At 40.2% G+C, this 23,737-nt stretch overlaps 1 protein-coding gene across 2 annotated transcripts; it reads right to left on the bottom strand.

Annotated features, from left to right (window-relative positions):
• Positions 1–601: 601 nt before the first annotated feature.
• NUP54 (nucleoporin 54) lies at positions 602–22,384 on the bottom strand. 2 transcript variants are annotated; one of them, XM_062198656.1, is made up of 13 exons: positions 22,264–22,384; positions 21,457–21,618; positions 18,730–18,813; positions 18,497–18,637; positions 13,447–13,673; positions 11,764–11,951; positions 10,395–10,591; positions 8,383–8,437; positions 7,876–7,969; positions 5,907–6,014; positions 4,730–4,849; positions 4,344–4,454; positions 602–1,419 (listed from the first exon to the last, which is right to left on the bottom strand). In XM_062198656.1, exons 1-13 carry the CDS (start codon positions 22,328–22,330, stop codon positions 1,291–1,293), a joined length of 1,683 nt encoding a protein of 560 aa, XP_062054640.1. In that variant the 5' UTR covers positions 22,331–22,384; the 3' UTR covers positions 602–1,290. The 2 variants fall into 2 exon arrangements, with proteins under 2 accessions (XP_062054640.1, XP_062054641.1); XM_062198657.1 differs by lacking the exon at positions 21,457–21,618.
• Positions 22,385–23,737: the final 1,353 nt, after the last annotated feature.

Raw genomic sequence — 23,737 nt, 5'->3', positions numbered from 1 at the left:
AATCAAACTTCATCTTCAAATAGTATCACCTCTCTTCTCTCAATCTTTCATCTTCCCATAACATATGAGTATTAATATTTTATAAATGCAGTAATTTACAAAATGTCTTCCCAGTCTCCTACACAACCGTAACCTAGTATGCAACGGAAAAGAAATTCCTATAGCAGGTTCTCAGAAGGGGGCTCTGGGTGTACAGTACATCGTCCCCCCAGCCTAACACAGCAGGAGCCAAAGCGTCACGTGGAGGTACAAAGTTTGCAGTGTCAAGAGAAGCCAAGATGATGCAGCCCAAGTGTACAGTCTGCAGTCGGAAATACTATTTAAAATGATTCCGTTTCTAAAGAATCACATATGTAACTCATCTTGTAGTGTTTTCAGATATAATACATCAGGGAATTCTTTATCCTACCTGATATCTGAAGTAAGTTTAATTTGCCATAGCTCAGTCAGAATATGTGAGCGCCGAGAAAAGTACTAGGGAGGGAAAATCAGACTTAGAAACATGAATTAAAATCCTGAATTGTGATTATGAAGAATTTAGTACTTATATGGACATAAATGCTCATTCTTCAAAAGCTCAATAAAGCACAAGACAACTGTATAAAAGTAATTACAAATTAAGAATTTATTTATAAGTTTTTAGCTTTTTGGAAATAAAAAGGCTTAAAAACAAAAAGATTACAGAAATGGTGATTATTGTTATATCCTAATTGCTTAATTGTTCTCTGTAAATTTCAAATAAGTAAAATAATATAAAAATAGACTTTCTTTATAGAACAAAAAAAGACCATAGCAATCATTAAATACTTCTGGATTTTCTTTACTCCTCCCACAGATGAATTCACAAATATAAAAACTGATGTACATTTTACTCTGAAGTACAAATACCTGACAGTCAAGTGATTATTCAGTTTGTTTTGTTCTGTGCAAAGTCAATATTTCATATTTACTTGCTATAGAAAGCAGAGTACAGGCTCAATGGAGAATAATCATTAAATACTGATTATGTTTAAGAAACTTGTCAGAATGTACAATAGTACATATACTTTTGATAATTATGTACTTCTTTTTAAAGTAAATACAGCTTTGGATATAAACCTTTCGAGGTTATTTCTGAAGAGCTGTGAGGTGACTGTTACTTCAATGTGATTTACAGTAATTTGTCAGAAAGCTTCTCAGAAACCGAGCCGAGTGAAGGCTGTTTCCTTCTTTTTTCCATACAGGCAGTCAGGAAAGGCCTGATGCCGCAGGAGGATGCATCTGACACGCCTCTAACACGAGTGTAAACCGTCAACTGAAAACACCACCTCTGACGTGGATGGTTTCATTCAATCCGTGTTCGACCAATTTGATGTCTTCCAGGTCATCTTTAATGATGCTAATCAAGTGGCTCAGGCCTTCCTGCTGCTGTTTCAAGTGCTAGAACGAATTAAAGAAGGAAAAACTCATCCATTACTCCATTTTAAACTGTTTTTTACTGGCAACACAGTACCTAGTAACTACTCTAAATATGCATGCCTGGTATAAACACTTGTACAACATCTTTCTCAACAGTATTATGACAGTAAAAAACATCCAGAACGTAAGAAAGCTATGATACTTAAACTCAAGGTACTCAAATATATGTGACTAACACAATAATTCTGGAAGTCAAAAATGTCAAGTTTTGAAGTATACAAGGATGGTAATGGTAATAGTTGCTAACTATTTTTTTAGAATTACTTATTTGAAAGAGTTACAGACACAGGTAGAGCCAAAGAGAGATCTTCCATTCTGCTGGTTCACTCCCCAAATGATCACAGTGGCCAGAGCTGAGCTGATCCAAAGCAAAGAGCTTCTTTCAGGTCTCCCACGCGAGTGCAGGGGCCCAAGGACTTGAGCCATCTTCTACTTTTCCAGGCCATAGCAGAGAGCTGGATCAGAAGTGGAGCAGCCAGGACTCGAACCGCCTTTACCCGCTATGCCACAGTGCCAGCCATGCTAACTTTATTTTGAGTCCTTTCCATAAGTTAAGGCACTGTTTTAATAGCTTTAATGGTACTGACTCATTTAAAATCTAAACTTCTAAGCACCCTTTGGGGTACTATTACATCTCTACTTTTCAGCTGAAGAAACTGAGGCACAGGTAAGTAACCTCTCCAAGGTCATAAAGTAGTCAGTGGGCAATGTTTCAACCCCAAAATAATACACTGCTCTTCCTCATTGCAAAAAGGTAGGTGTTCAAATTATTCCCAACTTCACTGTATATTAAACTCCTTAATATAGTTCTTTATTACAGCATGCTAGATCTGTCTCAGTTTTATTGCAAATACTTTAAACAATGGAATATAATTGAGTGTGTGTGTACTTTCTAAGAACCTAGGAGCCAAACTGGTGTTCAGTTGCATAAAGATGCACTATCCATCCTAAAGCATATAACAAAACAGATGTTGATGATATCCGTCTGAAGTTGGGCATGCCAATAATGCTACCTAAATGGTCCACAAAGATTTAGATGAAAAAAAGGTTGGACACTTTCATTAATGCCTCTGTATGCTAATGAAAAGCATCTAACTTTTTTTTTTTTTTTTTTGAGGTCTGATGGATCTATTACTCTTTTAAAAGTTTCTAGTTTTAAAAGGTCTCAAGATCGAGAGGTAGAAACACTGCAGAGGACAGGCTGTATTTCTTGGCAATCACATCCAAGCATTTTCTTTGGCCTCCTTCATTTTCTCAGCCAAAAGTTTAGCATGTTCTGCAGCCTCTGCCTTTTCTTAGTACGCTGTTTCTTTAGGCAGCACGCTGGTACCTGTGTTGTCAGATGCATGGACTCAGAATGCTGAGCCTTGGGTAGTTTGGTCCTTGACGTCTGTCTTTGTTGAAGGGCTTTCTTAGAACACACTAGCAGACATCATCTTTAGAGACTGAAAAGTTTGTGGATTCTGATGGCTGCCTTCCTCCACCCCCCATCAGATAGTCTAGGAATAGTCTCTTTGTAAACACATTGAGAACTCATGTTGGCATGTCACAATGCAATCCCAAACAGATTTGAATTTTCCTTCTCCAGTTCTTCTTGGTCTACTCCAAGAAAGCCCCATCCCAGCAGGTGGACATGGCCTTGAGTCAAGACATCCTGCTTCTCAGCACCGTTCTAGATCAACACCCCTTCCATTCTTCACCCAGCTCCTACAGCCAACTCTGTTCACTGTCCACTGCGAGTGTCTGCCAGCCAGTGCCTGAGGAGGAGATACTCGGCTTCGTCCTGAAGCAACCGAGTGCCGCCAAAGCACCACGGGGCAACCCAGTTATTTCCTACTAGGTTGTCTAAGGCTGAGAGCATCTGTAGCGTATTTATAACATACATATGGAACAGAGGCTGGGGGTATGATCTGGAGCAGGTGCTTCTCAGACTTTTCAGGTGCATCAAATCTTTGGTCTTGGTTTGATGCAGACCGAGAGTTTCCATTTCTAATGACTTTCCAGGTGCTGCTGCCGCCTACACACTGAATAGTAAGGTCTAGGGAACTGCTGGTACCCCTACTTCCTCTAAATTTATTCTGTGCAAGGAGAACGGTTCATTTTTTTTACTGTGGTAAAACAGGCAATATAAAAAATTTACCATTTTTAAGTGTACAATTCAGTGGCACTGAGTACATAGTTAACAATCATCACCATCATCTTCCCAAACTGAAATTCTGTACTGTATAAGGAACCACTAACACACTGTTCTCTCCTCTTGATCTCTAGCATTCATCACTCTGCTCTTCTGCTCATTAATTGGACTACCAGAGTTACCTCATAGTTGTCCATTTATGATCACTTATTTTCAGTTAGCATCACATCTTCAAGTTCCATCAATATTATAATATGAGCCAGGGGGCCGGTGAGCTACCGCCTATAGGGCCAGCATCCCATATGGGTGCCAGTTCGAGTCCTGGCTGCTCCACTTCTGATCCAGCTCTCTGCTGTGACCTGGGAAAGCAGTAAAAAGATGGCCTAAACACTTGGGCCCCCACACCCATGTGGGAGAACCAGAAGATGGAAGACCTCTCTGCCTCTCCTTCTCTGTGTAACTTTCAAATAAGTAAATCTTAAATAAATTTGTGCCAGAATTTCTTTAAGGACTGAATAAAATTCCACTTGTATATATACTGTAATTTTTTTATCCATTCATTGATGGATACTTGGTTTGCTTCCACATTTTAGATACTGAGACTGTACCACTTTACATTCCCTACTAGTGCATCCTTTTTAGACGTTAGTCCTAATGGATAGGAAATGGTGAATTCATGCTTGGAAGATCTTCGGCTCTGCCTTTTAAATGAAGATAAATATTTGCAGTTCCACCTTATGTTAACACTTACTTGCTTGATTTCTCGTAGCAGATCTGCATCTATGTAGTATCTTTCTTCAGTTTTCACTGCTCCAAAATGATTCTGCATTCTGATTTGGGACATCAGTTCATTAAGTCGGCCCTAAAAATAACATTGAGTCAAAATTAAAACTGCTAATAGCAACCATTTCTAAAGAGAATGTTTTCTTTTGAAAAGATTTTGAAACCATTTATTAAAAATTTCCAATCTTTCTTGTGGACCTTGAATGAAACACTAATACAAGCCAAAAGAATCATGACTAAAGAGATCTCTTTTAATAAACACAAGTTTATAAAATTTCTCTGTTTGAAGCCAATATAACATGTTCTGCAGATCTACCTGAAGCAAACTCTACCTTTGGTGTTACAAGTGCTTACCTTAAACTGGGTAGGTGCATTTAGTTCACACTGAATCGTATCTAGCTGAACTCGCAACTGCTCTTCATCAGCCTGAATGGCATAACCACTCTTCCTTTGAATTTCCTGTTTGATTAGGACCTAGACAAATATCAACAGTGCCAACAGAATCAACTCCTCAGTTAAGGAAGGAAATTCATTGTTATTAGTTGTGGGAAGAAATCAGGTAAAATTACATAGAGCTTAACAGCTGGAGGCTGAATTCCGTTTCTGTCCATTTTAGCAAAAACCACATTAATGCACTACTACAAGTCCAGGACTCATTTCTAAAATGTGCTATTTTATAACCATAAACACAAAGTACAAAAAGTACGGAACCTGATACCAGTTTTATATGTATTTTTATATAAAAGTGTGAGCTTATATTTAAGACGTTTAACTTTATTAGACTTCAGATTCTATCTATGTAGTCTGGGTGTATAGTTCTATGAATTCTGAAAAAAACAATCATGTAGGGGGTGGCGCTGTGGTGCAGCGGGTAAAGCTGCCGCCTGCAGTGCCAGTACTAAAACCAGAGATGTATTACGGGACAGCTGCTGTGGAAAGCGGTTTGGCAGTTCCTCAACAAATTAAGACCTAGCACTTTCACCCTTAGGTTTATATTCAAAACAGAAGAAGCACTGTACATCTGTACAGACGCCTGTACGTGAATGCTAGTAACATTCGTAATAGCCAAAATGCCCACCAGGTGATGAGCAGTACCACCTTGCAAATACATAAATAAGACTTAAAAGGTGTAAGTTTTCCTCTGAGTACTGCTTTTGCTGTTCATTCTTTTATTTTTGTCTTGGTAATTTGGGAGTTCTGCCATTTTCCAACCATTAATGGTTACATCCCCTTCTGTAACACTCAAAAAGATGTTTTTCTGCTACTTGTATGAAAACCAGGTATCACTCATCTCATACATGCCTGACTTGTATCAGATGTTTTTTATTTCTTCATTTTCCCTCATCCTAAGATGTGAGCTTTAGAATATTTTTACTCTCATCTTACCTTATGAGACCTCTCATCTATCTCCCACATTTGACTGAGAAAGTTTCAAACTTAATTCCTTTTAATGTCTATCCTATTAGAAAAATTACACTTAGCACACTTTTCACACATACAGTGCAGTGGGGAAAAAATTCCAATGGACTACCTGCAATGTTCGATGAGAAAGATCCATGAGTTTCCTCTTATATTGTGCAATCTTGGCCATTGTTGTAGTCTGATTCTTTTGTAGCTCACTGATATCTTCAGATATGATCTGTTTTTTAAAAAAAAATTTAGGTAAATTAAGTACACAGTGTAACTATTCTCCAAGCACACCTACCTATATGTGAAGTCTAAATCTGAGATAAGCCTGAGAGCTCTCAAAGTATCAATACTTTCCTTTAATTCTGCCTTTGCCCTTTTATAATCTAAAGTTTTTTAGGCATCATTTCAAGATTTCTTTATAGAGCTCTAGGGTATTTAAGAATGGGCAACACTTAGAAAAAATAAAAACATACATTGGAAACAATAAAGGAACTTGAAGTAAAAGTGACTTTTGATCTGTAAGATGACTGATACTGAATCCGTGATACTGAATCTTACTATTGCCAGAAAGTATAGTACAAACTAATGTTAACTGCCATAAGATACTTGGAGTAATCAGAATGGAGAGGAAAAATACACCTTATTATACAACTGAATATACATCTCTTGTGGTTCAGGAAATCTGATTTGCTGTTTGGCTTAAAATACCATTTCTGTTTTATGAAGGCTCAATCTTAGACCTCTTGGGAGACTTGGAAGCTCTTGGCTTCAGATCGGCCTAGCTCCGGCTGAAGTGGCCATTTGGGGAGTGAACCAGTAGACAGAAGACCTCTCTCTGCCTCTGTAACTCCCTTTAAATAAATCTTTTCTCACTGTTTCACTAAAGCATTTCAATCAAAATTAACCTCACATCTGGTCCTCTCATAACTGGTCATTCAATGTCATTGGCTTGTATTGACATGCTGTTAACAATAAGACTGTAGCATATCTGCCTGTTCAAGACTTCTTTATTTGAAAAGCACAATGGTTAGAGGAGGAGAAATCTCTTCGAGCTTCTGGTTCACTCCTCAAATGGTCACAACGGCCAGGGATGGACCAGCTGGAAGCCAGGAGCTCCATCCTGATCTCCCAAGGGCTCGGGCCATCCTCTGCTTCATCCCAGGCACATCAGCAGGAAAGCTGGATCAGAAGTGGAGCAGCCAGGACCCAAACTACAGGCACTCCAAAATGCTATGCCAGGGTCCCAAGTGGCACCATGTCAGCCCCTCAAATCACCTTTTAAGGACTGTCCAATACCAGGCCACACAAAACTAGATGTGATGTTGTATACTGTGATTTAGCTACCATCCCCACTCCAGTTTTGCAAAAAAAAAAAAAAAAAAAATCACCAGGGCTTCCTGACACAAGAGAAATTATGTTCTGCACCAGCAGTAACTAAAAAGAAAGACACACTACCACCCACAGAATGTATTGAGAAAAACTAAAGTGATCTAGGAATTAATCTATGCCATGATTATTAAAGATACTATGTTAAAGAGGGGCCAGCACTGTGGCATAGAACGTTAAGCCTCTGCCTGCAGTACCAGCATCCTATATGGGCTGTGTCACTTCTAATCTTGGCCCAAAGCTGGCTGCTGCAGCCATATGGGGAAGAACAGGAGGGTGGAAGATTCTCTGCCTTTTAAATAAAAATTTTAAAAGCCTAATTTATGAAATATTAAGCAGACAAGCATTCATCAATGTGTAATATACCAAGAAAGTTGTAATATATTATGACAAAATAATCATAACTAACTTTGATTTTCAAAAGGCCACATAACACAGTATTTAATACTCAACCTCTGGCTAGAATTGGATGAAAGCCAAATTAATTTGGTAAGCCAAAAATCCTAAATTCAGTGTTAAAATTTATCAAATCATTATATGGTTTGGGGAATGCTTATCATTAGTAAGGTAGTTGTATAAAACTATTAATTTGCAGTATATACTGCATTTTTCCCTATAAAATAGTAGCATCCTTGGTAAAAAGAATGAGATATCTAATTCCTCTTCCTGCTCCCCGGTCAGAGAATGAAAAGCTGAATGCTCACATCCAATCTGGTCTGGTGCTGCTTAGTCATCTGATCTTGAACTTTCAATCTTCGAAGAAGTTCTCTGAAACCCACCATTGGTACAGGAATCAACCTGAAAAAGTGCAAGTGGTCAATTTCCAGATTTTAAATCTATTATTACAAAATATAAGAAGTTAAAGTTTTCACAATAACACTCGTGATTTTACGTCATGTGTATAGGATTGTAAGGCAGGTCTAGAAATATACAATCAACAACTTTACACCATACAAATTTTATTCAACTTCCTTGTTTTAAAAATAAGGAAAAATATTCAGCCAAAAAACTGTATTAAGTGCAAATATAATCAAAGGACCAGCATTCAGATTTCTTTATTCCTAGCAAGTAGTTTTTATACACTATGTTATCTTACCATATTGTTAACTGTAAAAAAAGCAATGGAAATGAAAATAATCTTACCTCAAAGCTCACATCTGCTTGCTTACCTAGCAGCAAATACTGTTAGTATTAGATGAAGATACACTTACTTTTCAGAATCAGGGTTATCCACCTTGGCTTGCTCCCAGATAATAGGATCAACACCTACCACAAAGCAAAAATATTTTTTCTAAAACAAAACTTATAATTGCATGAGAAAGGCTCTGCTAAAGACCCTAAATCCAGAAGCTATAATGAAAAATGACTATCAAATATGATCACTGCATTTGACTTAGGGAGGAAAATACAATCACCACAAAATTTTATAGGATGAATAATAAAGCTAAAATAAATTAGTTCAGACTAGAAGGATGTATCTGTAACCTATGAGATAATTCATCAATCTCAATACAGAAAAAGCTCCTATTGGTTTATAAAGACAAAAATCTCATAGAAAATGGACAAAGGATATGAATAGGTAACTCACAAAAAATACAAACATGGGTGCCGGCGCCGTGGCTCACTTGGTTAATCCTCCACCTGCAGCGCCAGCATCCCATGTGGGCTCCAGGTTCTAGTCCCGGTTGCTCCTCTTCCAGTCCAGCTCTCTGCTATGGCCCAGGAAGGCAATGGAGGATGGCCCAAGTGCTTGGGCCCCTGTACCCAAGAGGGAGACCAGGAAGAAGCACCTGGCTCCTGGCTTTGGATTGGTGCACCGCCGGCTGTGGCGGCCATTTAAGGGGTGAACCAACAGAAGGAAGACCTTTCTCTCTGTCTCTCTCTCTCACTGTCTAGCTCTGTCAAATAAATAAATACAAACATATAACTACAAATATATAAACAGAGAAACACTTTCAACTTCACTAGTAATCACAGAAATATTTTTTAAACTTTTTACCATCAATGGCAAAGAATCAGAAAACACTTCTATTATGAAAAACAGTAGAGCTTACTTTGGAGAGAACTGGCAATATCTAATAGATACAATATTAACTCAAAAATTTCATGATCACAGATCTAGTCTAAAAAAATATATACCCATGTGTTCTAAGATACATTCACAAGGATATAAATTGTTACACAGTTTGTAATACTGAAAAGATAAAAATGACCAAGAGGTAAAGTAGGGTATATATATGGAATACTACATAGTACTTAAATGGAGTAAGATTTATCTTCATATACTGACATGCAAAGTACTAAGATATACTGTAAGTAAAAAAGCAAACTCTAGTAAATGTACAATGCAGAATTCTTTTCTAAAGGGCCTAGAGGTAAATATGCTTACATGTAAAATCATTGATAAAGGATTAATAGAGTACAATTGTTAAATACTAGCTACTTCTGGGGAAGGAAGATACAGGGATCTATAACATAGCCAATCTAGTTATTTTTTCTAAAGTATTATTTTATAAATTATTTCCTCAACACCTTGGTATATTTGATGCTTTATGTAAAATTATTCAGTATTATGAACAAGGACCATACTTAATATTACTGTGTTCTGTCAATCTGCAAAAAAATGTTAGACGCTTATAAACCTTGCTTTGTTTTCACAACCCTGACAAGTATCAATGAGGGGTCAATCTAGTTCTAGAATCTTTTACAGATTTTACTTGAATACTAAGTTAAAATGAGATAAACCAGCAAAACACCAAATAAATTACCTTTGCGTAATTAAGGTATTATGGACTATTTTTCTTTAGTTCATCATTTCCCAAAATGAGCACTCTTAATCTGAAATCTGCAACGCTCCAAAATCCAATACTTTGAGCATGATGCACTCAAAAATGGACTTTGGAGCATTCTGGATGTGGGACTTTTGAATTAGGGATGCTCAATGGATGAAATCTATGCAGATATTCCAAAGTCAAAGAAAGCCTAAAATGTGAACACACTTCTGGTCCCAATCATTTCAAATAAGAGAGACACTTGACCTGTATTATTTTAAAGAACTAATGAATTAATACAATAGAAATATTCAGAACTATGTCCTAAATACGCAGACATGCTATAAGCTGACCCTGGGTTTATTAACATTACTGACCAATCAACATCTGCCAAAATAGGAGTATTTACTTCTAACTCCCACTTTCTCAACTCTATGACTCTAGAAACATACCAGCAGGAGGATTCTGTAAAAGCTGTTTGATCTGTGCAGGAGAGAGTTCTGTTCTAGTCATAGAAAGGGTTACACCCAGTTGCTGCAATTGTGTTTTTATACTGACTTGTTCAAAATGGGCATAGAGAGTCGTAGCTGGAACTCTTCTTGAAGTACCATTTGGAGAACGTTCAACAACATAAATGACAACTTCTGTCCTGGAGGAAAAATAACCAATGTATGAAGTATTGAGCACTTAACTCACTGACACAAATACCAATGCAGTATGTGACTTTAGAAGGATACTAGTTAAATTCAGAAATGATCGCTTTAGAAAGAAATTGGGGGGCTGGCGCCACCATGGTGCAGTAGGTTAATCCTCCACCTGCAGCTCTGACATCCCATATGAGAGCCGGTTCTAGTCCCAGGAGCTCCACTTCCAATCCAGCTCTCTGCTATGGCCTGGGAAAGCAGTGTAAGATGGCCCAAGTCCTTGGGCCCCTGTGCGCACATGGGAGACTGGGAAAAAGTACCTAGTTCCTGGCTTCGGATCAGCCCAGCTCTGGCCGTTGCAGCCATTTGGGGAGTGAACCAACAGAAGGAAGACCTTTCTCTCTGTCCCTCTGTCTGTAACTCTACCTTTCAAATAAATAAATAAAATCTTTAAAAAAAATAAAGAAACTGGAAGTTTTCCCCCTTAAATCCTGGAAAACAAGCAACCTTAAAGTTATGCTCACTTGTAAATCAACATAAATGATTAAGATGAAATTCATTTAAATTGTGTAAGTGAAAAGGTTAAAATGAGGTAGGTAAATTAGGCAATACTTGTACAAATGTTCGCTCAGCTTAAAAGTCCTGTATAAATGTTAATGTTTGCTTCAAAATTGAGAAGTATTTTGGAGTCTCTGCTGAAATGTATGGGATGCTTTCTGCCATTAACACCAAGTAAAATCTGCTTCAGTTATTATCTCTCAATAATAATTAAGCATCTAAACTTAAATATCGTAATGTAAACGTTTTGCCACTAAAACTGAAAATAATACATAGCACTAGGGAAGCAAAACAATCATATTTATCCATGAATAAACATAATTACCAGTAATAGTTAATAAACATTTCCAACATTTTTTCCAACAAAAAATCTTTGTGCACGCAGCTATAATAAATGTTTCCTCCTGGTTCTGGAGGAAAATCCCGGGAATTATTAACATCAAATAAAAAAATCTAAAATTAAGAAAAACATTTTTCAACAAGTATTTCTATAATACTTAATCACTAGTTGAGAAATAACATTCTACTCTGAGATATAATTTATGTTTCAGCAATAGAAATAAGGTTCACTCTGGACCGGAACACACGGAAATAAACAGTGTATCTAAAGTATACTTACTGATCGTCTGGCAACGTTTTAATACCCTCTACATTTACAGTAAGGGTCTGGTTTCCTCCCAAAACTTTATGCAATGATTCTACCAACTGCTGTTGCTGACTTCGAATATCTGTTTCTTTTTTGATGAAAACTAAAACGACTAGGCCATCTTCATCTTTATTATTGGGCATACAACTATAACCTACTGCCTGTGAAATGACAAAACAAACAATATTAAAAACATGTACAGATTATAAATCACAGGTTTAATATTAGCTTAATACCAGCTGAAACATGGAAAAAGAGTTTATAACGTCTGATAATGAAGAGAATGACTCGTCCCATCACTCTGTGCCCTTAGGGTCACACAATTTAAAAAATTGGTTTACCCAAGAATAACATAAATCTACAGAGTGAAATTAAAATCTCCTCTTCAAAAAAGTAACTAAAGACCTTTCTCTGAAAAACTTTGCTATCCATCATTACTGGGCGTTTCTGAACGACTGAAACCATCCTGCGTGTCACGGGAATGACCGCAAAAGCCAAAGCCCAGGTGTAATTCATGTGTCACTTGTATCTGATTCATGGAACGGTAAACCGAGTTTAGACATAGAAGGAAGAGTTATAAATAAATACTTTTAAGGTATCGTAACATCATGGTTAACCTACAAATCCTAAAAGAAGGACTGTTATTTTGTTTTCACATAATACAAAACTTTGTGAAACATTTTTATATAATATTAAAGTACGACCAATTATACCTTTCTAAAGAATAGCTTTTCTAAAAAGCTTTTTTATCCCTTGTCATCATATACAATTTTAAGGGAAGAATTTAAATTCAGTTGTGTACATTATACAAAAATGTTTATACATAAACTTAAGAAATTGCCACTTTAAACCTATGTCTACTACTGTACACCTCTCAGTCACTAAACAAAGGTACTAAAATTCCTGTTATATGTACTCAAAAGATAAACTTTCTTCTTGTTAGAGTGATCAGACAGAGATGTTCTCTAACAAGGCAGGCAGACCGCTACTTGTTTAACCATCACTAAGAGTCTGATGCTCAGTCTTAACAGCTCCCCATCCATGGGCATGCGCACACTTGATTAGGTTTCACAGACTGACGTGGGTCAATGTAACTCACAAGAGGCTGAAGTAGCACTGCATGGCAATACAAGTGCATTAATTTGTTAAGGAAAATGCACTGCCAAGTTGACCTGATACTCTGAGTGGCTGGTAAAGCGATTCTATGAAGAGAAGTCTCTGGTAGACAAGACATCAGCACAAAGGAAATAAGCTGGGCTGGTTTAAGGGCTTTGGCATTCAGGCGTAATGGTGGCAGTAACGTGCCTGCTGGTTAGCGAGTACTTTCCCGGCCAACGTCAGGTGAATACCACTGAATTCTAGTTTTGGGTTTCCTCCTCTCTAGGTGCCAAGCAGACCGTTCTCTGTATGTTACCATTTTTTCCCTCAGTTATAAATCACATTCTAGTCACACCTTTCCTTTTACATTCTGGTCACCTGCAGCCATGCATATGTATGAAATCACTTTTGATTTTAAAATTTCTGTTCTTAAAATTAAGTCATACCATATCCAAAGAGTACTAAAGAATGAAACAAATGTTTCTTTGAAAATTTCAAACAAGTATCATATTCTCTCTTAGACATTCTTCAAATGAAGATCAAAAACAGAATTAATACCTTAAATCGGCAAAAGGGATTTTCTTGTGTGAACTCCACTGGTGGAATGTTATTGTTGAAATATCCTTTTCCTGCTCCCCAAAAGGCCTGCAGTTGATTCCATTTTGCCAGAATAGCATCTCTCTCATCTCCCAATAACGTTGGAGCAGAAAGAGCACTTGCAGTATTTATCAGCTGGTTGGACTGGGCAGGAGCTTGTGTAGGCTGACTGAAGAGACCACCTAATGCTAAGAACGGACCCACATTAGTATTTAGAAGACCCAGAACTTAATTCAGATTCTAGGTGCAGAAAGAGAATAATGGTCCCCCCAGAGACATCCTTACCCAATTCAGAGGATCTTGTATGTGTTACCTTACACGGCAAAAGGCACTTGTAGACACGATTAAGTAAAGCATGCGGACATGGGTGCTTATTTTAGATCATCAAGGTGGGCTCAGTGTAACCACAAAGGTCCTGAAAAACGGAGGAGGGAACTGAGCCACAGTGAGATGTGCCGTTGGTTCTGCTGGAGGAGAGGGCACCAGCCAAGGAAGTGGGGAGTCTCAAAAGCTGGAGAACAAGAGGGAATGGATTCTCCCCTAGAGCCTGCAGCAGTAAGGCGGTCCTGCCAACACCTTGGTATCAGCCCAGTGAAGCCCACTTCTGGACCGCTGAGTGCCAGAACTGTAAAATAGTGAACTTCTGTTGTCTTAAGCCTCTAAGTTCAAGGAAATATGTCATGGTGGCAGTAGGAAAATACACTAGGACCAATTTTAGTGTTAAAACTAACTTGTTTTTCTAAAGATGCTATCTTAGTTAATCCCATTACCAGATCACAAACAGGATCCATAATATCAGACCCACACACACAAAAAAAGGGACAAGGGAGGAAATATGGACATGGGAAACTCAAGTTCATGAAATCGCAGGATTTCTTTTTTTTTAAACAACCTTTATTGCTGTTAATTTGTATAGTACAAATTAGATGATGTAGAGTCAGAAAACAGAACACTATAACGTATCAATATTAACTTAATAAATGCATTTCTTTCTGTTATTACAAGGAAACATACAGTGAGAATAACAACAAATGGAATACCCATCCTTCTAGGCTCAAGCTTTAGATGGCTGTGTAACTTTGAGCAAGTTACTTCACCTCTCTAGGCTATTTCTCCAACAGGAAGAAGGGCAAAGTCCTTAGAGCAGATAAGCCTTTCCCAGAGTGTGAGACAGTAAACACCCCGAGTACATGAAATCAGAACTGCTAAGCAACAGCAGAGTCGCTAAATGGCACCAATTCACATCACAAAAAATGCTTCTGATGACTTTATTATACCAAGAGAAATGTCAGTTGGTACTAGTATGTCTTTAATGGCTTGTGAGATCTGCTGATCTTAGCTTTTAACAAAGTGAGAAACAAGTATTAAGTCTCAAAGCTTAAACCAAAAGTAACTGAATTAACACTTTTTTTCTTTGATTATCTTTTCTTTATAGCAGATGACACAGGTTTTCCATGTATAGAAGCAATGTTAACTTTTTCTTTTGAAATGACTAATTTTTAAAAATAAATTGATTTTTTAAGGAAAATCCTTAATAATATAAGTGGCATATAGGTAAATGAAAACCCACTGAAGACAGTTTAAGTTCTCACTCAGCTCTAAAGACTGAAGGTACCTGGGGCCAGCACTGTGTGTGATAGGCTAAGCACCTGCCTGCAGTGCCAGCATCCCGTATGGGTACCGGTTCATGTCCCGGCTGCTCCTCTTCTGATCCAGCTCTCTGCTTAGGGCCTGGGAAAGCAGTGGAAGATGGCCCAAGTGCTTGGACTCCTGTATCCACATGGGAGACCTGAACGAAGCACCTGGCTCCTGGCTTCAGACAGGCCCAGCTCCGGCTGTGGCAGCCACTTGAGGAGTGAACCAGTGGATGATAGACCTCTCTCTCTGTCTCTCCATCTCTCGTCTTTAACTCTGCCTCCCAAATAAACAGACAAAATCTTAAAAAAAAAAAAAAAAAAAGACTGAACGTACTGGAGCCTGGCTGGTGTCATGGCACAGCCCATTTGCTGGTTCCTTTCCCAGATGCCTGCAAAGCCAGGGCCGGGCTGGGTCAAAGAGGAGCCTGGAACTCCATCTGGGTCTCCTATATGGGTAGTAGGGACCCAACTACATGAGCCATCTTCCATTGCCTTCCCACGTGCATTAGCAGGGAGCTGGTGGTTTGGAAAAGGAAGTGGAGTAGCAGGGACTCAAATCGGCACTCAACATGGACTCTGGGTATCCCAAGCAGCAGCTTAATAGGTCCCTGCCACCCACGCGGGAAACTCAGATGAAGCTCCTGGCTTCGGCCTGGCTCATCCCTGGCCATTGTGACCATTTGTGGAGTGAACCAGCAGACGGAAGATCCCTTTCTCTCTTTCTCTCTCTCTAACTTTCAAGTAAATAAATCGTTTTAAAAAAGAATTTATAGTTTATTCAATCTTCTGTACTGTGTTTTTCCCAAGCAATATCAGGATAGTCAGGCTTATACAAGTGTGGGCTATTTTTTCAGCCAAATGTGATACAAATGAGGAAGTTTGGCACGCTGTCATGAGTCAGTGAAGGGGAAGGCTATGGAACCTGAGCTATGTAGAGAAAGTAGTGAAGACAGGAACGATTCTGATGAGACTGAAGAGCAGTTAATACTAGAAGCAGCTGACAGGTGGGCTAAACGGGCAACAGGCTGGGGAGCATTTACATTAGTGACTTTAGAAATAGAACAGTTTCAGATGCTGCCAAAGTCCAGTGGAAGAATTATGGCTAGAGTGAAATGGACAATGTCTCTGGGAAAAAGAGTGGAGGGAATGCCTATCGAGTACATAGCCAGGAGATGCTGAAATAACCCATACTGGTGGTAAAACTTGGACAAAAAAAAAAAAAAAAAAAAAAAAAAAAGGCAAGACGAATAGGCAGTTGCCAAAGTTTTCCAGGAAATCAGCAAATAAATGCTTCAGAGATGGTGTGTAGCCAGATCGTAATCCCCTCAAACAAGCATGGCTCCACAGCCTTTACAAAGTAAAGTCAAACTCCTTACAACAGCAAGTAAGACCCTTAAGGATCTAGAACTTGCCCATCGCTCTAACTTCGCCTGGCTGGGTTAAAGAGCAAGCAGTATGTTCACGGACCGTGCAGGTTTCAGCTAAGGCCCAAGGGTAGAGACAGTGTTCTAAGAGTGAGAATACAGGAGAGCTGGTTCATCACAGGACTCTGAGTGGGCACAACGGAAGGGTCAGGAGGGAAAGCGAACTCGCGGTGGATGAGTAAGGAGCAATAAAGCAGAGTGCCAGAGAAACCATCGCACTACAACACGCATTACAAGGAGTTTCTCTCTGAGCACTGGCAGAGGACTGTTCAGAGGCAGAGATGGCTGAAACCCCAGTCTTTTGGAGGAGTCTGGTAACCAGTGCTTTGGCTTGGAAAAGTGGTCAGCTGGTTTTAGGGAGATTGAATGTGTCTTTTCCTGTGAATTCACAATTACTGTCAACCAAGACAGGCACAGCTGTGGCCGACAAAAGAGCTAATGAATGAGGTGCACATGGATGGATGTGTAAGGCGCTGACCCAGGCTTGGTACTAAGTATGTGGGGATCAGTATCCCCCTTGGCTTAGGGGTAGAGGGTGGTAAACGGACGATCTCTCTCTCCCTCTCTTTCTCTGCCTCTCCTTCTCTCTATGTGTAACTCTTTCAAATAAATAAATAAATCTTTAAAAAAAAAAAAAAAGAGGCTGTTTGGATGCCCACATTCCATATCACTGTCTAGGTTTGAGTCCGAGCTCCCTTCCTGATCCCAGCTTCCTGGGAGGCAGCAGGTGAAGTTCAAGCAGTTGGGTCTCTTCTACCCACCTAGGAGACCTAAACTGAGTTTCCAACTCCCAGCTCTGGCCCAGCCAGCCACTGTGAGTGTTCAGGGAGTGAACAAACAGTCGGGAGCTTTTGCTTCTCAAATATAGATTTAAGAAAAGAAAAAGAAAATTTAAAAATGGTTTAACGCTTGAGCTCCTGGCATTAAAAAAAAAAAAAAAAATGGTGCCTTTAGAGAAGCTAGAAAACTCTTATTCTAAAAACCAGTAATAAAGGGAAAGAATCAAATGGACAAGACAATGCTTTTCTTCATACAAATATTCCCACCAGAGATCCAGATGAAGCCCCTGGCTCCTAGCTCCCCACTTGGGGAGCAAACCAGAGTATGGAAGATATTTCTCTCTCTCTCTTTCAAATAAATAACTAAATCTTAAAAAAAAAAAAAAAGAAATATTCTCACCAATAAATAAAAAAGAATGGAGGTGGAATAGCACCATTTTGTAATCCCCAATCAATAATACTAAGTAATGATCAACAATGGCTGCTAACCACACAAAAAAGGAGACGGACAGTAACAGTTATATTTATTTATGCCTCTTGATAGAGAATATACTACCTATGAACCAGTCTTACAAACAAGAAACTGAATTGTTAAGCAGCCCAATTATTAAGAAATACAGAAGATGAAGGAATAAGTTAAAACTGTACCACAAGAATGCAGTCAGTGCCGACAGAAGAAACTAATGATCTATAAAAGGTGGGCCCACGGAGATTTAACACAGGCAAAACTACACAAGACCGTTTATATACATGAGCAACAAAACTATAAAGTAAGGAACTGATCACCATAAGAGACAGGACGAGACTTCCTCCCATGGGGAAGGGCTTCAGAAACGGCTGGCCGGGGCCACCTTCTGACCTGGGCAGTGGTCACAAGGGTGTTCACCCCACATGTAATTCAGGAAGCTGCGCTTTGGGGCAGTTTTCTCTATTTGTGTAAATATTTGAACAACAGAAAAGTCTGCAGGGACCTTATAATTCTGATCACACCAGTAAGTTCCCTCTCCCCAGGTGATATACGAAAACATGCAAAGTAGCTTTTGGAATACTCTGGACTATCTAATCCTTAAAAAAAATCATCATCATCCACTAAAGTGTTACAAACAATGCGCTCCATCACATTAGCTGCCATTACAGTTTTATGTCTGAAGATGAAAAATCTCATACTTACTAGACTGCTGCTGCTGCTGCTGCGTATTAAATCCTCCAAATCCCAGTCCAGTTCCCAAGCCAGCACCTAAACCAGTACTAGTTCCGGTGGTTGTGCCGAAACCAGTACCAAATCCAAAACCTTTGTTCTGAGTAAACAGTCCTTTGAATGAAAGAATTGGAAGTGTGTAAGTTAAAAACTGATCTCTATCTTAAAGATCTGCTTCTACAAAATGACTTAAGGTGGCTTCTTACCTGTGGTGCCTGTGTTAGCTGGAGCAGAAAAACTGAACGCAGAACCTGCAGTTGTAGATGTTGTGCCAAATCCTCCAAACCCACCTAATTAAAAACAAGGGATATAAACAGGAAAACTGTTTGTATACACAAAAGCAATTTCTTCTTCAAATTACAATTGCTTACATACTCATATTAAACCCAAACATAATGATCTAATTTTTGCTCTCTGCTCTCAACATCAATTTTTTAAAAACTGTACTACTACTAATCAAGATGTCTGTGTTGCAAGAAATGAGCAAGTAGGTATTTAAAATAGAAATACCATAACACAATAAGGCTCTTCACCTGGAGGTGGTAAACAGAGCCAAAAAAGCATATTAAGCTGTTTGCTGTAACTCTAACTGGACAATGTGTGTGCTTTTAGAGTAGGGACTGCAAATTCAAGTGCCTACAAGATTTAGCCTGGTAACACTGATGAGTAGACTATGTAGACTATGTACTTACTGACAGAACAATTTAAAGTGAACAGTTTTCACAAGCAGCAGCTCCTAAATTTAGGATTATTATTGCAGAAAAAATTGTTTTGTAGTGTCATATATTCCTATTTTTCCCCACAAAGAAAGAGGAAACCTGGATGTATTTGTTTTTAAATCATAATACAACTGTTTTTTTCTTACTATTCAAATATTTTTAAATAGTGTGCCAAACATACCTCAGCAGACTGTGTTGCCAATCTGCAACCTGGCTTTGGTGAATCCCTTTCTGTCACTGACATTTCCCCTGTTCAGGCTGAGCAACTTTTCAAAGGGAACGTGCCTGTACACTTAACAGCGGCAGGGAAGGGGAGCACAGCCGCCACAGGCCTCTATACCAGTTTGGCCACACCCACAAATTTCACTTTTAGATAAATCTAGAGACAGATTAATCTGAACCATAACTAACAATACATAAATGGAAAGAAATTTTAAAATGTTTAACTTATTTTCGGTGTTTATTACCAACGTGGTATCAAAAAAAACCCTTCATCACAAGTGTCTGAACCATTACTGACTAGTTATGCTGCACGTTTCCTGGAACTGTAACCTGAATCTCATGTATTTCTGTATACAAGACAGACTCCTCACCACTGTAACATAAAAGACATAAGAAAACACCAGCTCTCTGATATTAATCATATAATTCTGACTTGGAAAACTTTAAGAGCAGACTGCATGTTGCATGCAGGAACACACAAATATCCTATTTATTTGTAGTTTCTACTGCAGTATTGTAAACTAAACACTGATAAAAATCACCTTAAGTAATGGGCATTGATATAACATGGGCATTGAATAACAATGATATAATGGCTACACGATAAATATTAGTATTTTATCAAGCGCCACAATACCAAAATAAATCTTACTAGTAACAGTGAATTTGCATGGATATATATAATTTAAAAATAAACAGCCTTTTTGCTTTGGACTAAGTTAACACCTGGAAAGAGTTAAAACAGTTTATTATTACAACTCAAAACTTAACAGTGATACCCCAATGAACATGAAATCGAGCAAATATCAACAGGCTTATTTATCATGTTGAATTATGAGCTGGGTGGCTTTATTTGGAAACACAAATTTCAAATTAAGATTTCTGTTTCACCCAGTGCCAATTCTAAGCACACAAGGAAAAGAAAACACACCAAAAGGCAGTGATGTGTGATCAAATACATCTTAATCACAATGGATTATTTTCTCTTTGGAATTTTCAGATATTCTTCACAACTGTTTTTAACTCAGATGCTGCGGTAACATTCACATTGACCGAAACACCCAGCTTCCCAATTAAATTTAGGAGATGTTTACCAAATGCATATAATTGGCATGGGTATGAGAAGCATAATATAAGAGAATACAAACCATAAATTCATATACGAGCAGCTGAAGAACAAGATTTTCCTATAGGGTCATTGTATGTAAAGAACACAGTATACAGCAAATATGCATATACATGAAAATTCTGTTATAGTTTGTATTTGCAAAATTTTCAAAGAGCTTCAAGCAATCCACATGGACACAAAAATCCTCACAATTACCTTTCTGAATGCAAGGGTGTCTAAGGCTGCCTTTTAGAACTCTATGCTATTCCGACCATAAATTAAGCTGCTTTCTCTGAGCATGTCCCAAAAATCCAGTAAGGGATTGGGAATTCCTTCTCTAGTTACATATTTTATAGAAACACATTCTAATAGGAGTTGACCAAAGAAATACAATATTATTTATGTTAAAAAACAAGACGGGTTACGCTGTTCGTATAAGACTTGCTTCTCTTGGGAAACACAAGGACAATAAAATGAAATCCCGATGAAAGATGCAGAAAAAATGAATAATGACTGCAGGAGTCCAAGAATTCCAGGAAATGAGGCCTGACTGGTAGGCTCATCCTTTGGAAGGTACACTGAAGAATTTGAAAGATGCTCTATTCAAAATAATAATGCATCACAAATTCTTATTTGGAAAATATATTCATTCTTTTCAATTAAATCCAAATTTAAGAAAGGAACATTACACATTCTAAGGTCTTCCAAAACCACATTTTTAAGGTAGCTAAAACTTGATACAAATGTGTTTGATTCTGAATTAGGAAATAAATTCCCTTTCCTTATTAGACCAGTCATTCTCCTTTTCCAAACTCTGGGAACCATGAAAGATTCTTGGACTCCAGCTCGCAACATTCGTTACACACACGACCCGCAATATCTACCTGCACTTGCCAGACTGTTACCAAAATTGAACGGAGTCGCCGAGGTGGTAGAAACACCGAAATTCCCAATATTAAAGTTCACTGCAGGATTAGCAGTTAATCCGAAACCCCCAAAATTAAACCCACTGGCGGTGGAGTTGGCAGTCTCAAGCCCACCAAATCCTGATAGGCGTGTAGACAAAGAAATAAAACAAAATTTTAAAAGACGGGAGGGGAAAGAAGAAGAACAAGAAAGCAAGAGAAGGATTAGAAGACTTCGATAGGAGGTTTCACAGAAGCGAATAAACCTGGCTTTGCTCCAAAGCGCTCAGGGAAGCCGAGCGTGGGAGAGGGCCGCACGCCGGGAGCGGGAGCGGCAGCTCGGACGGCCAGGACCGCGCGGGGCGCACCAGCAGCTTCCCGCCCGAGGGACCGCAGGGCAGAGCCGGGCTCCCCGGGCCTGTGCGCGCCCGTCTGGCGGCGGGAGCCCCGCGAGCGCCCGCCGGGCCAGGAGGCCGAGGCGGGGAGGGCAGCGAGGGTCTCGGGCAAGGGGACGGAGGAGCAGCCCCCAAGCTCTGCGACTCCCCAGCGGCGGGAAGCGGACCGCGGAGGACACGGGCCTGCCGGGGACCCACGCGTGGCGCGCGACCTCCTGGCTGGGCCTCCCGGGGAGCCGCCTGGGCCAGCTCTGCCGCCGCCCGCCCTTTTCCAAAGCCCCCAAAGTCCGCGCGCGGGCGGGAGACGCGAGGATCCCCAAGCTGGAGGGTCGCAGGCGGAGGGCCAAAGGCTTCTCCTCCTTGCCGGGAGAAGGTCCGGGGGAGCACTCACCCGTAGGTGCCGCGGTGGCTGCAGCGGAGCCCGACGTGCCCGAGGGAGCCCCAAAATTGAAAGCCATATCGCGGGAGCCAGGAACCAAAGCGCGGCTCCTACGGCGCCCGGTGCACTGCTCTTTTTGGTCCGGCCCGGAAACCGCCAGGCGGATCGCTGGGTTCCGCCTCCTTTCGAGCCAGGCCGGAATTCACCAAGGGCATAGTGGGTGGAGGGTCGAGGGGGAACGTCCCCGGGCCTTCTCGCTTCCGGGGGGCGGGAGGGAGGCGGGGTGGGCATTGTGGCTCCGCGTAGCGTGGGGCGTCACAAGTCTGGCGAGGTGGTGGGGGGCTCGTCACGGGGTACCGCCCGAGAGCTCTGGGCAGCTGGGTCTTTGGGACGGGTGCACCGGGCTCCAGCTGCTTGGAGTTTGCGTGTGCCAGGGGGCGGGAAAGCTCCACCGAACAGGGATCTTGAACTTGAACGAGTTCAGACAAGAAAGAGGAGGGGTGGTGGGAGAGCTGACAGGATGGGAGCAGCAAAGGCACGTGTACCAGGTGCCAGGCACTCTTCCAACCGTTTTACCTGTGTTCATTTAGCCATCCAGGTGTACGCACCTTACTGTTACTCCAGTTTTTGGAGGAGGAAAAAGGGAACAGAGGATCAGGCTGGGTCCAGAGCCTTTTCTCTTAACCCCTGAGCTGTAAGGTGAGCATTGAACAAGAGGCGAGAATGGCTCCCAAGGAAGCAAGCCAGCCAGCCCTTAAATGCTATACCTTCGTATTGGTTGTATCACTTAATACTCAATATCACCTCATAGAGAAGATTCTGTCATGGACCCCGTCTTGCAGGTGAGATGAGAGGGCTGAGGGTTACAGAGAGTTTGTTAAGCAGCTTGCACAAGGTCACCTTGCTGCTAAGTTCTGGAGTCTTAATTTCGAGCTGAGGTTTCTCAGGCTTCAGGGTCCTGATTTTTTAAAAAAATTAACATTATATTTGGAATTTCAGACTACTTCCTGGGGGCAAGCGAAAACCTTGAGGGCTTTAGGAGAAAGAGTGGTAGGATCAGAGTTTAGTTTTTAGATGATCCCTCACGTTGCCCAAGGAGAATGGATTGCAAGGTGCCAGCCCCTCTGAGGAAGGTAGAGGTTTTAGGAGTCTGAATTGCAAGGGAACAGGTGACACTGACTGCGGTTGTAGTTCTGGAAGTGGGGTGAAGACACTTGTGGGAGACATTGAGGAGATAGCATAGGGTTTTTCAAGTACAATTGCCTGGTCTCTGGCTTGAGCAGTGGTGGCCCATTGTCCCATTCCTGCAAACTATGCTCCTGTCCTCACTGCACTGTCTTCTTTATGTGTTTGTCACAAGTAGGTTATTTCTTAACCTAATCTCTCCTCACAAGGACATATGTTCCGGGGCCAGCGCTGTGGCACGGCGGGTTAATGCCCTGGCCTGAAACACCGGCATCCCGTATGGGCACCGGTTCTAGTCCCA

The sequence above is a fragment of the Lepus europaeus genome, chromosome 8 (genome assembly GCF_033115175.1).
Source record: "Lepus europaeus isolate LE1 chromosome 8, mLepTim1.pri, whole genome shotgun sequence".
Lineage (NCBI taxonomy): Eukaryota > Metazoa > Chordata > Mammalia > Lagomorpha > Leporidae > Lepus > Lepus europaeus.
Note: the sequence above shows the minus strand (reverse complement) of the source record. Positions and strands in the feature narration are given on the sequence as shown.